General features: G+C 48.3%; 1 protein-coding gene across 3 annotated transcripts in view; it reads right to left on the bottom strand.

The window, feature by feature from the left end:
- The window catches only part of PCSK6 (proprotein convertase subtilisin/kexin type 6), a 124,148-nt gene that overhangs the window by 79,429 nt on the left and 28,902 nt on the right, over positions 1-15,817 (bottom strand). For 2 of the 3 annotated variants that reach the window (XM_090028510.1, XM_090028511.1), the window contains exons 3-5: positions 3,243-3,353; positions 2,414-2,557; positions 416-492 (exon numbers count right to left, since the gene is read on the bottom strand). In XM_090028510.1, coding sequence (XP_089884636.1) covers positions 416-492; positions 2,414-2,557; positions 3,243-3,353 — 332 coding nt within the window. Of the gene's footprint in view, positions 1-415; positions 493-2,413; positions 2,628-3,242; positions 3,354-15,817 lie in introns of those variants that run through there. The other variant, XM_090028512.1, reaches the window with a different exon arrangement.

Below are 15,817 nucleotides of genomic sequence, written 5' to 3'. Positions count from 1 at the left end.
CAGGTAATCCCTGGCCTAAACAAAGGGCTGGCATGCATCTTCTGGCATGCACCCTGGTATGGGCCACTCCTCCTCCTCCCCAGGCCTCCCTCCCCTCAACCCCAATCCTATAACCCCAGTCCCCTGAGGGGCAGCTGCTATGAGAATTAGCTAGTGCCTGCTGGCCAAGTGTCCTGAAGGTGTTGTGCAGCCCACAGCAGAAGTGCTAAGTGCATTACCCTGAGCACAACTGGAACAGACTCCCCCAGAAGTGGTGCAAGCACCTACTCTGGACACCTTTAAGAAACGCTTATCTCGCTGGGGTGATCTGACCCCCGCTGACTTCCAGCCCCTTGCGCAGGGGGCTGGACACGATGATCTCGCGAGGTCCCATCCAGCCCTAATGTCTATGAAATCGATGAAACCTATGACATACTTGTTCTCGTTGCTGGCCTCATAGCGCGGGCTTGGGTCGTTGTCGTTCCCGTTGATGTCGTAACTTGCCAGAGGATCCTAAAAACATCAGGCTGCTGTTAGCGAGATCGACTGTGCACACGGCAGAGATCCAACTCACACCCCGTGGAGGGAAAGTCTTGATGACTGTAGCAAGCGGGATCTAAAGATCTCTCCAAAGCCAGCTCCCACAAGGCATGGCTGCTTGCAGGCTGCATATGCCATAAGCTGCCATTGCATCCACTTGGAAAGCCTTTGCCTACATCTGGGGCAAGCCCTGAAAGGCAAAAGCCCCCACTCTGGGGCTCTGACACTACCTCATTCAACTGCAATGCAAGCATGGCTGAGCTGCCGGCTTTCCTTATACACACAGCTCTTTCCTCAGGATTGAAATCCTGTCTCCCCGCTGACAGAAAGGGCCTCCAGAAAGAACGCTCTTCGATGTATCCTGCTTTTCCAAATACACCTTCCTGCAAGGCCACGAAGCATTTGTCACACAAATCAAATCAAACGCTTACATGAAATGCCTGTGAGCCAGGTGAGATGCCACGTTAGCGCTAACAGGGCGCTCGAGGCTCAGGATGGGGAGGTGGCTGCTGCAGTGACCTGGCTCCTCTCATTTCAGTCCCAAGCATCTGTTTTAAGATGAAGGAGGGCTCTTGGCATCCCAGGTGACACCCAACATACAGGACCCACAGTCAGGAGCGCACAGGCCAAGAGGGGAAACTGTCTGCAAGGGAAATAGCTGACGCGGGCACGGAGGGCCTCACTGCAGGCATCCCTGCCTCTCCGCTCCTTGTCCCAGCATGGTCCAGCCCCGTCCCAGCACTCACCCGGATGCCCAGGACAAATCACAGGTTGACAGACTCCAACATGAAGCTGAAGTTCTTCATCATCTTCCCTTGCACAAGTGACTGGTGCCTCCTGAATCTGGGGGGGCACCCACAGAAGCCGCCGATGGCAGTGGCCCTGTCAGGGGGGCACTAGCCCTGCCGACAGCATCACTGTCAGCTGTCAGGGGGGCACCGGCCCTGTCAGAGGGGGCAAGTGCACCCTCATGCACCCCCTACCAGTCGCCTATGGCTGACATCAGCAGGAGTTTGTCTAAGTAGGGACCAGGGGAAGAAGGGATCTGGCTCTAAAATCATGAAAAGATGGAGCTCATCTCAAACAAAGACACTTAAAAGGTGAGAAAGAGGATGAGAGAATTACTCAGGTCATTGCAGAGGGTTCCTGTGGAGGGCCCGAGCCCTGGTGGAAGGTAGCTCAGCACTGCTCACTGCCTCGGGACATTGCCAGCTGTTATGCAGGGAGATACCCAGCACCAAACTTTGGCCCTGACAGGTTCAGTTCCCCTCAGAGGCATTTCACTCCCACCCCAGCATCATGCCCATGTGCATTTAGCACAGAGTCAACAGGGGCTGGCAGTGCATGGGGTTTTTTAACAATCCAACTAATACCTGAGATAACAGGGAGATCTGCAATAAGCTTTAAGGTCTGTGTATATGTGACAAAGTGCCCAGCCAAGATTGAGACTCAGGCTTAGTTTCTAGCAAGGACAAGGGGGATTGGAAGCCAAGTTCTCTCTGAGCTGAAATGTGAGCCTGGCTCAAGGACTAGCCTGTCCCAGGGCCGCTTAAGAGCTGACTGAAGAAAGCCTGGTTGATTTGGGTTTGAACCCTGGCCGAGTGAAATCATTCACATTGCATCTGCATTTTGGTCTGGCTGTAGGCCGCTGGGTTTTACTCTCACAAGAGTCTGATGATGGTATAAGCCGTCTCCCACCCCCGGTTTCTAGTCTCCCCAAACAGAATAGAGTTTCCAAACACTTCATTGGGGAGCTGTAATTTATTTCCTGCTGATGCATGAAAGGTCTTCAGAAATCAAGCTACTCAAAAAAGCCCCTCTGCTTCCATTTTGCAATTAAGAAAACATCACTCTTCCACTTTGGATATGACATCCCAAATCAGTTTGTACTTACGTAGTTTTGTACAAGATCCGGGTGATTTTTCTCAATGCCATCATCCAGGATGGTCACAACGACATTCTTACCAGTGTAGCCTCTTTGCCAGGCTCCTAGGATGTTCATATCTGACCTGCAGCGACTGCTCTTGTCCCCGCAGTGCTAAAGATGGAAACGGCAAAGCATCAGCACTAATAGCGTGGCATCCCAGGAAGCCAAAGTCTCGTACCACCTGCAGAGGTGAGATGCTGTGAAAGCACTCAGACAACTGACATTTGCCTTCCAAAGCTGACCAACCTGTTTGTACAGTTGTTATACCTGTGTGATTATAAAACCAGACCCGATTAACGAAGGGAACAGGAATCTGCACTGCATTCTTTGGTGCTTCTATTTCAGAAGCGCGTTCTACAACTTTGAATAGGAAGCAGCATTTCTATTACATGCCATTATTATGAAGGACTCTCCCTGCCAAAACCCGCTCAGTGAACCAAAAAAAAAAATGGTGTTATTGCAAATAAACAGTTTCAGCCTTTTTAAAATGACATGAATTTGCACTCGCCTGCTGCTCCGCGTTTCTTCCTCGTGCTCGAGATAAAATGATGGCTGTAAGGGACAGATAATTACAGCAAAGAATTTAAACCTACCTCCTCCTGTATCCTGGGGTATATGAATTTATGGTTTTAAAATACAGCTCTGAAACACATTATCTTCTGTTTGTGTCAATGAATAGGTTTCATTATCAACCAGGCTCAGCAAATGAAACAGCCCATTAAATAAACCCCGTGTAATGCCTCTGTCAAACAAATAAGTACCCGCCTAGGAGGAAAAGTCCATCCACGCTACTCACCAAGTACCACATACTCGGCCACATGGGGTCATCAAAGTCTGGGAGATGTGGGTCACTTCGCACATGCCTCTTAACTCTTCTCTTCACTTCCTGCTGTTGTATCCATTTCACCTGCAGAAAACCAGGTGAATTGTTATTGCTGAACGATTGATCCCAACATCCTCCTTCTCACCACCCTGAGCAAACAAAACAGCTTTGCACACAAACGCTTTTACATTTAGACACCAGACTCATTTCTCCACGGTCAGCGCATGCATACCTCACTGTGGATGTAGCAAAACCCCAGTTTTTCTTCTTTTTTTAAATTTAAAAATACATTCCCTTCCCTTTCCCAACCATACCTGACTTTCTCTCTGCCCTCTCTAGCCATTATAAGTGATTGAAAGTAGTACTAGGTAAGCTAAGTTCTTGTACATTATTATTGTAATAAGCCCCTTTTTTATACATTGTAAATAGTGTTCTGTTATGTTTGTATTGATTTTTACTGTTTTATATTGTATTATATTGTATTCTTATCATTTGTGCATTTTTATTGTTTCATATTAATATTGTATGGTTTAGGCCTGTGTCTGTAAAAAGTGATGTCAAGTATCCATTCCCGTCTTGTTCCCATCTTGTCCCTGTACCCTGTCGCAATTCTGTAACCTCTCCCATGTCAACTGGCTTTCCTTGAATGCCTGAAACAAGAGTATGAATGGATAAGTGAAACACAATGACAGCAGGACCCCCTACTAAATCACCCCACCATCAAAACCAATACCTGGACCAAGGACCCAGCCATTGGAACCACCCTCCACATTCAAGACACAAAAGACGAGGCAACCCACCATGGTGCCAAGGCTGCACATGCGCACACTGAACATCTGGAGCCCTCTGGACCAGGGCTGACATTGCCCTCCCCATAGGAGATCACAGGCAGTCTGCCCCATAAAAAGGGGCAGTGAAGACTGACTCCTGGGGATGCCATCTTCACCTGGACCAGACCTGCTCCACGCTGCCTATCCACCCAGAAGCCCTGCCGGCGACCCCCTCTGGACAACACCTGTTGGAGAAAGACCTCAACTGACTGAGGACCCCCTCCCAGCCTGGATAGGTAGCTATCACCTCCAACTCTCTTCAACCAAGGACTTGGACTCTGTATCTCTTCCCTACGGGACCTGAACCTGTTCAGCCTCCAAAAGAGAAGGCTGAGGGGGGATCTTGTGGCCTGTTACAAACTAGTCAGGGGGGATCAGCAGGCATTGGGGGAGTCACTGTTCCCCCGAGCACCGCCAGGAGTGACCAGGAATAACAGTCACAAGCTGGCAGAGGGTAGGTTTAGGTTAGATATCACGAGGCGCTACTTCACAGTCAGGGTGGCTAGGGTCTGGAACCAGCTTCCAGGAGAAGTGGTGCAGGCTCCTACCCTGGGGGTCTTTAAGTGGAGGTTAGATGCACATCTTGCTGGAGTTGTTTGACCCCAGTACCCTTTCCTGCCATGGCAGGGGGTCGGACTAGATGATCTGCTCAGGTCCCTTCCGACCCAAGAAACTATGGAACTATGGACTCCAGCCCTTCCACTGAGTCTCTTTCTCCTGCTGCCATTGTGTGAGTGTGTGTGGGAACCAAGCTGTTCAGCACAGTGTTCATTTAATAAGCCTGTTGTTTGGACCCCTGAGTTGGGTTTTGCTTTATTACGGTTCTGGCCGTGCTCCAATCTCTGCTTTTCCTTGCCCCTCTTACTTCAGTCTCATTTCTCCCTCTCCTGCTTCTGGCTCTCCGCCACCTCCAATACCTGTCCCATGCCCCTGCGGTTCCAGCCGTCCTGAGCTCCTCTTTGCCTGCAAACTCCTGTTTTCTTGCTATTGCCTCATCCCCACTGCCTTTTCCCCTCTCTGCCACTGCTATTGCTTCATCTCCACTGCCTTTTCCCCAATTTATGCCACTTGCTCTTTAGTTACCAAGCACCCCAAGCATAAGTACCACAGGCACCAACACACACACAGAGTCACCTGAATCAGTGATCAACCTGTGTGTATATGTGTATGTATGCATGTATTGTGTATGATTGCATGTCACTATCATTCGAGCGTGTATGAGCCTGAATTGGTGATAGGTATGCATGGGTGTGCCTGGTGGGGGTGTATGCACCTGGAGTGTGTGTGTGCGCGCCAAATTGATTTTTGTGTGTATATGTGTAACAGCACAATATTGAGATCCTGAACGTCGGCCTGCCCCCACACGGCAACATGGAAAGATGTTGAAAAAGTAGATGTTTGCCCCCTTACACAAAGGGTTACGGTCACTGGAGATTGTTGAGCCTGCAAGGGAGTTCAAATCCTAGTGCTGTGTTTTATCAGATGGGTAAGCCTTCAGGCCATGATTCTCAACCAGGGTCCCAGGGCACCCTGGGGTGCTGCCAGATCTTTTGAAGGGTGCCACAAGGTGTAAGGAGACAGGTAAGGTGAGAGGAGACTAGCAGATAAGCTAAACAGATAAGTCAGGCTCAGGTTTGTCCATACCTGGACAATCCCCTACCCCTACTGCCCAGCCCCTGTGTAAAGGGGTAAGCACTACAATACCTAAATGCAGTTTTGAAATTGGGTGCTACTCATGTCGCAAAACAGGGATGGATGCTGTGAGTCCAATGAGGGGTGCAGCAGGTCCAATGAAGTTAAGAACCAGTTCCCCATGGTATTTGGGAGGGATACGCAAAGGCATCATCTAATCGGGCTACAAGATGCTCTAAGTCAGTGGGGGGGACCAACCTTTCTGGCAGGCATGCCACACATTAGCCCCGTACCCTCCCCACATGCCACTCCAATTTCTTTCTCTTGCCTGATTGACTGCTCTGCTTTCTGCTCCCTGCCTCACCTGATGCTTTTCTTTCTGCTTTCCTTGCCCTATCTGCACCACACTACTTGTCTACCCCACAGCTTGCTGTGTGCTGCTGCCCCGGCCACCCCACTCTAAAGAGAAGCCCGGACCTCACTTAGGAAACCCATACTCATAGGAGCAAATATTTCCAAGGTTGGATCTATGGTGATCCAATACTTGCATTTGTTTTTATACTTGCATGTACATAAGCATGGAACATGGGCCCAGCAAACAAGAGTAACAAGAACAGTGCAAACAGCCACAGATACCAATAAAAGCAGTCCCTGCTTGGCTTATACCGTCCCATGTGCCCTATACTGGTTGCAAGAGAAGTCCTTTGATGAAATGACTTTCAGCGTTAGACAGCACCGTCCCAGGACAGAGGCTGCATCATGCGTTTAGTGAGGTGTGGGGCAGCTTATATAGGAAGGCCAATGGACGGTACCAAATGGCAGAGATAAGCTGACCCAGCCCTGAAGAAAAGGGCAGAGCAGGGCACTGGACCACAGAGCACACCCAGAGGTTTGGTCCCTGTGTAACGTGCTACCTCCAGCCCTGCTTTAGCCATGTACGCAAGTATAGGCTTACCTTGGAAGGGTGCTAACCTGTCGCCTGTTTAGCAAAGCATTTCAGCACTGGCTTAAGCTCCACCAAAGGCAAGCCACTAGCTGAAGGAGGACAAACTTGTGTGCTTGGATGCTTTGACAAGCGGGGGCTTATATTTCCTTCTCACCAAGGGTGTTGACAGTTCTGCAGAATCAGTGATGAAGTAAGTGATCAAAAACAACCCCCCACGGGTTTTCACACTGCCCAGGGGTTTTAACCCAGCTGTTGTGGGTCCCGCACCCTCATCCCATGGCAGCACTTGCCCTGATGTCTAGGAAACTGGGATACCACCATCTGTTCTTTAACAGTGACTTTAGGAAGCTCCGGGTCCGGGACTCGTGAGCTGGCAGCATCCCCTTTGATCCTTCTGCCTTGAGGACTAGTTCTCACAGCACGGGGCTGCAGGATGTGTTGCTCTAACAGCAGGAACGCTGCCACCGTCGTTCTTCTTTCATCTGTTGGCGATAAAATCACAGCAGCTCTATCCAAGCATGCCCTGGGCTGCTTTCATAAGGCTCACTCAGTACTTCTGAAAAGTGAAGCTTTATGTGAGGTCTGTATTCATACAACTCGCGCTCCAGCTGATCGCCGTCCTTCCTCACATCAAGATCTCTATGCTACAGGCCTCCTCAGTATTTAATGAGAGGGCTTTTACATGTGCGCATGACTTTGTTTCCATGTAAACACGCGTGCTGGCCGCAAAGCCACACACGCCCATCCAAGCAAATAGTCCCCTGATCTTGACTCACTGAGTCTTTGCTGCGAAAGAAAAAAAGAAAGGGAGGATTTATTTGTGCACAGTGAGGGATTTGAGCCATGTTTTCTATGGAGTCCGTGCCCTGATGAAAGTCGCCGTGTCTCTTCTGCGCACTGCAATTAATAAGTGAAACACGAAGGCGGTCATTAGTTGGGGGCCAGTCTATTTTGTTCCGAGTGCTCTGCCTTCTAGCTAAAGTCAGCAGCTTTCCTCTCCCCGGTGTAAAAGGTGGCTCTTGGTCCTCCATATAGGGCCTATGTCCTAGAAGGAGGTCTAGGTTGGGTTTCTTGTCTATTGCTCTGACATCTGTTGGCTTTTAGCAGTGCATGACATCCAGCAGGATCAAATATAATGTGATTTCAGAAAGGGTGAGATTTGTCAAATGCCAGTTCTAGCCCAGGATGACACAAAAAGTGCTGCAGGGCAATTATAGAAAGGTGGCTGTCTTGGAATAAATGTACTATGAAATCCTTCCTTTGTACTTGTTCGCTTCTTCCTTAAACTGCTCTTTTACTCAGGCCTCTACCAGCCAAGCGGCATGTTACTCGCTCCCCAAAAGGATACTGCTCCCTCCCCTACAGGGAAAGATGAAACAAGCACCCATTAAAAACGGAGCGTCGTGATGCGTGGCATTAACAGGTTTGATGTTAATTTTTCGCTCTAACACCTTAAATAAATATTCTGGCATTTTGGTGCATGTTGGGAGTTAAAAATCAGCTGACTGCACTCAGTCAACATTTTCCCCTCAAACTATTCCCCCCACAATAAAAAAAATGCCTCTTTCATAAAAATGGAAATCTTCGTGGCTTTTTGATTTTTCCTGTAGATATTTCTTTAAAAAAAAACACAAAAGCGCCGTCTTCTTTTTTTTGGCAGTCAAAAACTAAAGTTCACTCATTAGGTGCAAGCTTTCAGTTAACCAAAATGTTTTTGCCTGTCCACCTGAATTTTTTGCAGGCCCTGATGGTTAAACTACTAAAACAAATTTCAGGCTTGGGGATTTTATTTTCTACAAAAAAACACCCCCAAAAATTTCATAGAAAAAAATCTGAAAAGAGGGGCAAAAAATATTTTAGCTAAAGTATTTCACAGAGAAAAATATAATTTCCATGATGCCTTTGCAGAAGAAACTCTGTGGTTTGTTTTGTACAGTACTGCAATAGTTCCAGTTTGGTTTATGTGTCTCATGCATAACTACTGTAAGTAAAGGTTTATATTTTTTGTGACTGGTGTTCTGAGAGTGATCAGAGTTAATAATGATGCTGGCAGGTCAAGCCTTCGTACCTTGCACTTTATTCTCTAAAAACAGCCTTCCAGGATATTACCAAAGGGCTAGGCAAATCCTGCACTAGTTAGTAGCATTCTGAATAACAGATTATAGGTCTTAAAGTTATATTTTACCATTTCCAGTTGCCATGATCATAAGCTACTTCACCCTTTTGAGTGCAGCTTATTTCAAGTCTTCTTAAATGTCCCTGATTGACATGAGTTGGCCACACCAAAGTACCATGCCAAAAGTCTTTAAGGATTTTGCTGGCTACACTGCTGCTTGCTGGTATAAATCCCATGTTAGATGGTAAAGAACAAGCCAGTGGGCATTTTCAGGTGAGGCAGCTCTTCATTTATTCTAATTCTTCTTCTTTTGGAGTCTGATCACAAGGAAACCCAGCAGCCTCACCTCTCTCTGCTCCTTGGCAAAGACTGAACTACTCTAATTCCAGCCTTGTTGCAGCTCACTCCCTGCCCCAACCCTCCTATCCTTCCATCCCAGAGTGCACTTTACATCTCTTTATTGAAAGAAACCCTAATAATTGATGATAACTTAGTGGCAGGGAGCAAGTTATACATCGAAACATTTTTCAGCCTTAAAGGGTCTGCTGCTGCTCCAAGCGCTCTCAACCCCTCCCTCCCGCACCGCTCTGCCAGGTCCCTCAGATGTCACAGCTGACCCCGCAGGCGAGGTGCAGACATTCATTCCACTTTTACCTGCATCAGTGATCAGAAACTGGTTTATACCCATAACAGAAGTTCAGCACATGTAGACTGGTTTAAAAATGGCAGAATCCAGTCTAAGATTTGCTCCCCGCCCAGGGCAAATGTGCGGTCTGTTCACTACAATCTAGACTTTCTAAACTGGCTGCTTGCAGAAAACCATGTAATTTAGACTGATTCTGCCTCCGGCTTTTTGCATGTCTGCACCTAGCCATGCTCTCTGACTGCTCTTCCCAATGAACAATTTGGGTGCTGAATGCTTTGTCTGCCAAAATGCTGTTGGGGGAAGCTGTCTGGGAAGAGAGGAGCCTGGGCTGCCACCCAAAGCCCTGAGTTCATGCACTTCCTCAATGCCAACACGGCCGCTGTAACCTGTCCTGGGTCATGCCTCTTGGACCAGGTCCCTCCACCAGCCCCTGATAGCTCAGTTGCACAGGAGTAGGGGGGCTCACAACCTTATTAAAAAGCCATCATAGGGGAATACCAACATTTTTGCCTCTCATCAAAGATAAATGCCTCAGTGCCTCCTTTTCCCAATGGAAACCTGGCAATGCTGATGGGATTTTGCCCTGATCCTATTTTCCAGGGTCTCATGTCTTTTGCTCTGCTACTCCATTACTTCTGACCAAAGCACCATTTTAAGTCAGCTTCCCACATGCACTGGACCAGCTGCCTTCCCCAAGGTTTTAGGTGACATAAAACTCTTCTCATGAGGCTTGAAGCTTTCTAAGATTTACATTGGCTGGAGATTTGGCCCTAGGAGACCTAGTCTTCGTGCAACTATTGCTCAATGAAAGTCATGTTTCTAAATCATTTGAATTAGCTGGTTGAAAAACCAACCCTGCCTGGACTCTCTTCAGCAGATTCCTTTTCAATTGAATCTAAATGGGGAGCAACCAGGGTTCAATGGGTTTAACAGTATCCACACGGCAGTTTGCAGCCACTTAGCGGAATTGATTTAAAAAAGGGTTGAGTTGAACCGGAGCAACTGGTGCACCGGGACAAGCCCCAAAACCATAAAGAAGGAGCACAACACAAAGTGACAATCATGCCATCTGCCGCACTGGTAGCTTGTGCCATTGGAATGGGTGAAGAGAGGCTGGAGATTGCCCTAGCTGAACGGGGCTCCAATTTTAAACACCGCTTTGTCACAAACAACTATTCACTGAAACAGCAGACAGAAATAAAGGCTCCCTGAAAAGAGCAGGTCCTGAATCTCTGTTTTAAGGTAGAAGCAATCCTCACAGGGTTAGGGTCTCCAGGTGGGGGGTCCGAGCAGGGGCTGCAGGGGCCAGGGGAGGTCTCACTGCACTTGTATTAGTCACTGCTCTGCTCTGGATTTGTCTGTGCAAATTCAGACTAACAAAGGGACTGATGCACGCAGAACAAAGGATCCTAGGACAAGACAGCAGCTGGCTGGACTTCCTGCTGGGACGCAGTAGCGCAGCAGCAGATAGCACTGACCGGAACGATTCACGAGCACAGCAACTGAAGCAGTGGGACAGGCTCTGCGAGGCTTTTCAGACCCTTAGCTATTATTAATAACATTTATTTCACGAGGCACAGCATTATATAACCGCTACCCACAAGGCTTCCAATGCCTTGCTTTGGAGAAAAAGCGGACTGATTTGACTTGTTTGAATAGTGATCCAAAGCTTAGAGACCAGTTCCAGGACAAACCAGATGGCCCGACCATGTGTTTGTCATAAAGCGCAGGAGACAAAAAAAAAATGTTGCTGTTTTGTGACACAGCATGTGGCCATATGCCCCCGGATTGGGGTAATCGGCTGCCACCCTGCCTGTATTTCCATTTTAAATACTACTTGTAATTGAAATTTTGTTTTCCAACCACCAACAGGACTTGTCCACAGATGGCAGCAAGCTCTATTTGTGTATACAAGCAGCACCATCTCCCACCTTAAAAAACAACATCTTTCCCTTACTATTTCGTGTCCAAACTAAACGGCGAAGTCCTGCTTTTCCAAGGAAGAGAAAAAGCAACTCTGCACCTTTCAAATCACGCTTTCTGCCACATCCTCTCTTCAGGGTGGCTGTACATGGTGGGCGATGCAACGGTGTAGCTCTCCTTTTCTGCAAGCATCCACAGGACATCCAAATATCAGGGCCCAATAACACAGGTGTGCAATTCGCAGAGCAATTTGCAATGCACATAGAGCTAAAACACACCAAGGTTATTGCACTGAAGCTTTGAGACACTGAAGTAAAGGACCCTGTATCAAAATGATAGCAACCCACAGTGCTTCCACCATCTTCCTCAATTGAAAAGTCCTTGAGGAGTCCTCCCCTCCTGCCAAGAGCAGCCAAAAGTGCTGCATATATTTTATTCTTTAGCTCCATCAACTCCATATTTTACTGTGTGCATTTACTGTGCTCATACTCAGGGCAGATAAAAGTAGATCTACAACTGATTTTTTTTAAAGTAACGTTCAGACAGCCCCGGCCCCACGCTGTCACTGCCCCAAGACCCCAGGGTCTCCCCAGCCCCGCCTGCCCCTCTTACTTCCAGCTGCAGCCCCATCCCTGCCACCCTGCCTGCGAGGGTCCTGCCCCTGGCAGTGTGTGCGGGGCGGACAGGCTGGGGTGTCTGCGCAGCAGGACTAGGTCTAGCAGCAGCAGCCAGAAGGAGCTGCTGGGAAATGGAGTCTGTTGCGGGCCAGATGTGCCGTTTTGCCCACACCTGCTTTAAGTCAATCTGGCTGGGTAAGAGCAAGAGTGAGAATACATGGGCAGAAGAAAGAAAAAAAACCCCAACTTCAGTAAAAAAACTCGAGAGAGAAAGATCAGGAAGCACAAGTGAAAGAATGATAGATCTGAATCACGAGGCTGAAAGCCCAAGAACTGGAAACACAGCCAAAAGCACCAGACGTGTCACATCATGCGCCCAACTTTAAAAAGCCTAATTCTCCATCTTGGAGGCATCTCCTGCCACTGTAGGGCCTAGCCCTGTAGGACCCAGTTTCTCATCTGTCTTGGTACTGCCACCATAAGCAGTCATTGAGCAGAGCTGCAATGGGCAATGGTCACTTTGGCGGTAACCAGTGTGGTCCAGTGGTTATGACATTGGATTGGGAGCTAGGAGGTCTGAATCCCATCCCCGTCCTATTGTCCTCAGGCAAATCCCAACATTTCTCTGTGGTTATTTCCCAGCCCCTCAAGTCCTTTTCTAGCCACCTGGATTGTAATGTCCTTGAGGCAGGGGATGTTTCTACTAGATGTCAGCCAAGTGCCTAGCACAACGTGGCCCCAGTCCTGCTTGGGGCCTCAGGATCTTGCCATCATGCAAACAAATAAATAAATTAATAAATAATGGTGCAAACAAAAACCCCGACGAGCAGAAGACAGAAAACAGACGCAACATCTGCAAACGATTGAACTCTTCAGCTCTTCCGTAATAGCTGCCGTTCCAATTTGAGCGGCTGCGATTTCTTTTTCTTTCTGCCTCGCAGTAATACAGTATCATACTTTCCATTTTATGAATGCTAATTACGTGCTATTCAAAAGACAAGACACCTCCAGAATGATTTGGAAACAGGGGGAGGAAAAAAACCAGCCGGATGGATCACACTTGCAAGGTACTATGCGACTGGAAGCTAATTTGACCAACCTGGAGTCAGCAGAGCTGGGCAAGGCAAATATTCATAGACTGAAAGCTAATTGATTTGGTTTGCATTAAAAACCAGACCTAATTTAAACAGAGGTATTTCAGCTGCAAAACGGAATTCACAAGTTATTCAAATGCCTCTGTGCTTCCCCCAGGGCTACCCAACTTAATTAGGATGCCGAGAAACAAATCAGCCAACCAATCGCATCTTCTTTCCAGCAATTGCTGGAATGTTCAAATTGTTAATTTTTTTCCTATTGGCAGCCTTGCTTCACAACAGCCCATGCTCCAGTGTTATCAAACAAATGTGTTTGAGATTATGTTCAAATATTTAACAGTAAACCTTTCTTTAATAGTGGATTCATTAGAAGTACTGTTTTCCATGGAGGCCTTCCAAGGAAACGGCGGGCATGAATACAATTCATTGTCTCAAATCAAATAATATTAATACTTTGCACTTTAATTACTTCTTTCCTTTGAGGAGCTTTATACAGCTTAATAAAGTTTCACAATGTGCACGTGGAAGGGGGCACAGCACATTGGTTTTGTAGCACAGATAAACAGAGGAACATAAAGGGGGAGACACTTGTCCAATGTTACAGGACAAGTCTGATACCAAACCCCATTTTTCAACAGGAGCACTAAGGAGACATACTCTCTGCACAGACTGCCTGGGCTGGGGGCCCCGGGAGTGGCAACTGCAGAGCCACAGGCTTCTCACGCTCGCCAAACTCACCCAGCAGAATGCTGCCAGTGCTGGAGTCTGCAGCAACGTTTCTAAGGGGCGTCCCTCAGTCCTTAGCATCTCAGTCACTGGATCCACTCCAGGAATAGGTCCGCACTGCGTTCTGGGAGAGCTGGTACATCCTTCCCCAGCTCCTGCATGGAAACGTCTTGGTCTGCCAAGTCATTTCACTGCCACGCTTCTTACTGGCTTGCTCCAGCAGGTGCCAAGCCATAGATCCAGCACGGCAGGATGAATGGCTCCTGCTCATGGTGGCATTACTGCAGCAGGATGCTGGCAGACAACCTGGGGAAAGAGTGCAGCAGTGTCCTCCAGCAGCCCCTCGGAAGTCAAGGACACTGGCTCTGCGGGTGCAGAGACAGATATGAGCCAGCAGTATGCCCTTGTTGCTAAGAAAGCTAATGGCATCCTGGGCTGCATTGGTAGGTGTGTTGCCAGCAAGTCAAGGGCAGTGAGTCGCCCCCTCTATTCAGCAGTGGTGAGGTCACATCTGAAGTCCTGTGTCTAGTTTTGGGCCCACACTACAGAAAGGATGTAAAAATTGGAGACAGTCCAATGGAGACAACAAAAAAATTGTTTGGGGGCTGGGGCATGTGGCTTCTCAGGAGATGCTGAGGGAACTGGGCTTATTCAGTCTGGAGAAGAGAAGACTGGGGGGGGGGGCAGGTGTTGTTAACAGCAACCTTCAACTCCCTGCAGTGGGGTTGCAAAGATGATGGAGCTGGACTGTCAGTAGTGGCAGATAACAGAACAATAGTCTCAAGTTGCAGCAAGGGAAGATTAGGTTAGATGTTAGGAAGAATTTTCTTACTAGAAGGATAGAAAACACAGAAACAGGTGACCCAGAGAGGTTGTGGACTCTCCATCCTTCGAGGATTTTAAGACCTGGCTCAACAAAGCTCTGGCTGGGATGATCCTTCTTTGAGCAGGGGGTTAGACTAGATGTGACCTCCTGAGGTCCCTTCCAGCCCTCATGATCTAGGATTCTGTGACAAGGCAGGTAAGATCTTTCAGGCTGGAAGGCAACACGACACAGTGAAGATACCTGTTGCATGCTGAAGGCTCCTCATATATAGAGTGGAGCCAGACAGTTAGCCACAAGACCACGCCATCTTCAGAGCCTCTTTGTAGGGAAAGCCACTGCAGGGAGCAGTGCAGGAAGCTTTCACTAGCATCAGGGAGCAAGTAAGGGAGGCCTGGCCAGTGCAGAGGCAGGTTGCAGCTGCTCTCTGGAAGCTGGCTTCCCCTTCCTTTCCTTCTTTGTGTCCTTGTCACAAGGTATTTAGCAGAATTCACAGATTTGTTGGAATCCAACAGACTACACCAGGAATACTTCTGCTTTGGCCTCAAACGTGTGGCCTCTGGGTTGTCAACCATGCACCTTAGTGACTGTGCCACCCCAAGCCCCGCTGGCTGGCCCACACTGCTACTGGACAAGCCATGCAGGGGTAAGCCTAGTTGCAACAGTGCCATGGCCACAGAGGTTCCCAAGGAAGTTAATGGTGTGTTGAGATGGGAACTAGTGTGCCCAAACTAGCAGCTGGTTATGAGAGAATGGGCTTCCCAGGATGCATAGGTGCTACTGGCAGGAGCATTGTAGCCACAAGACATGCATGATATATCAACTGCAAGAGAGAGCACCCCATATTCACACAGGTCTTCGTTGATTAAACAGCAAATCTGGCATGTCAGCGTGGCTTACACCACCAAAGTGCAGGATGGCAGCATGCCAAGGAGACCCAACATTCGCCTACTGGAGTAATGCAACACGAGAGGGAATGAGGGGGCAAAGGAACAGGAGGCTGCATGCTCCTGCCATGCACGCAGGAGCTCATTTAGTATTTGCTTTTGATGCTTTAATAAAATCCTTGCCTGTGACTTCCTGACTCCGGATTTTTGCCCCAGTTCCTCACATGCCACAGCACTGTACAGCTGGACCCATTTGCTAACATCACATTGGGCTAAGGTAGCCAGGAGTCTTCTGAACACCACCGCAG

This window comes from Crocodylus siamensis, chromosome 15 (assembly GCF_052110815.1).
Source record: "Crocodylus siamensis isolate JL-2025a chromosome 15, ASM5211081v1, whole genome shotgun sequence".
Lineage (NCBI taxonomy): Eukaryota > Metazoa > Chordata > Crocodylia > Crocodylidae > Crocodylus > Crocodylus siamensis.
The sequence above is the reverse complement of the archived record's forward strand: the minus strand, read 5'-3'. Positions and strand labels throughout refer to the sequence as shown.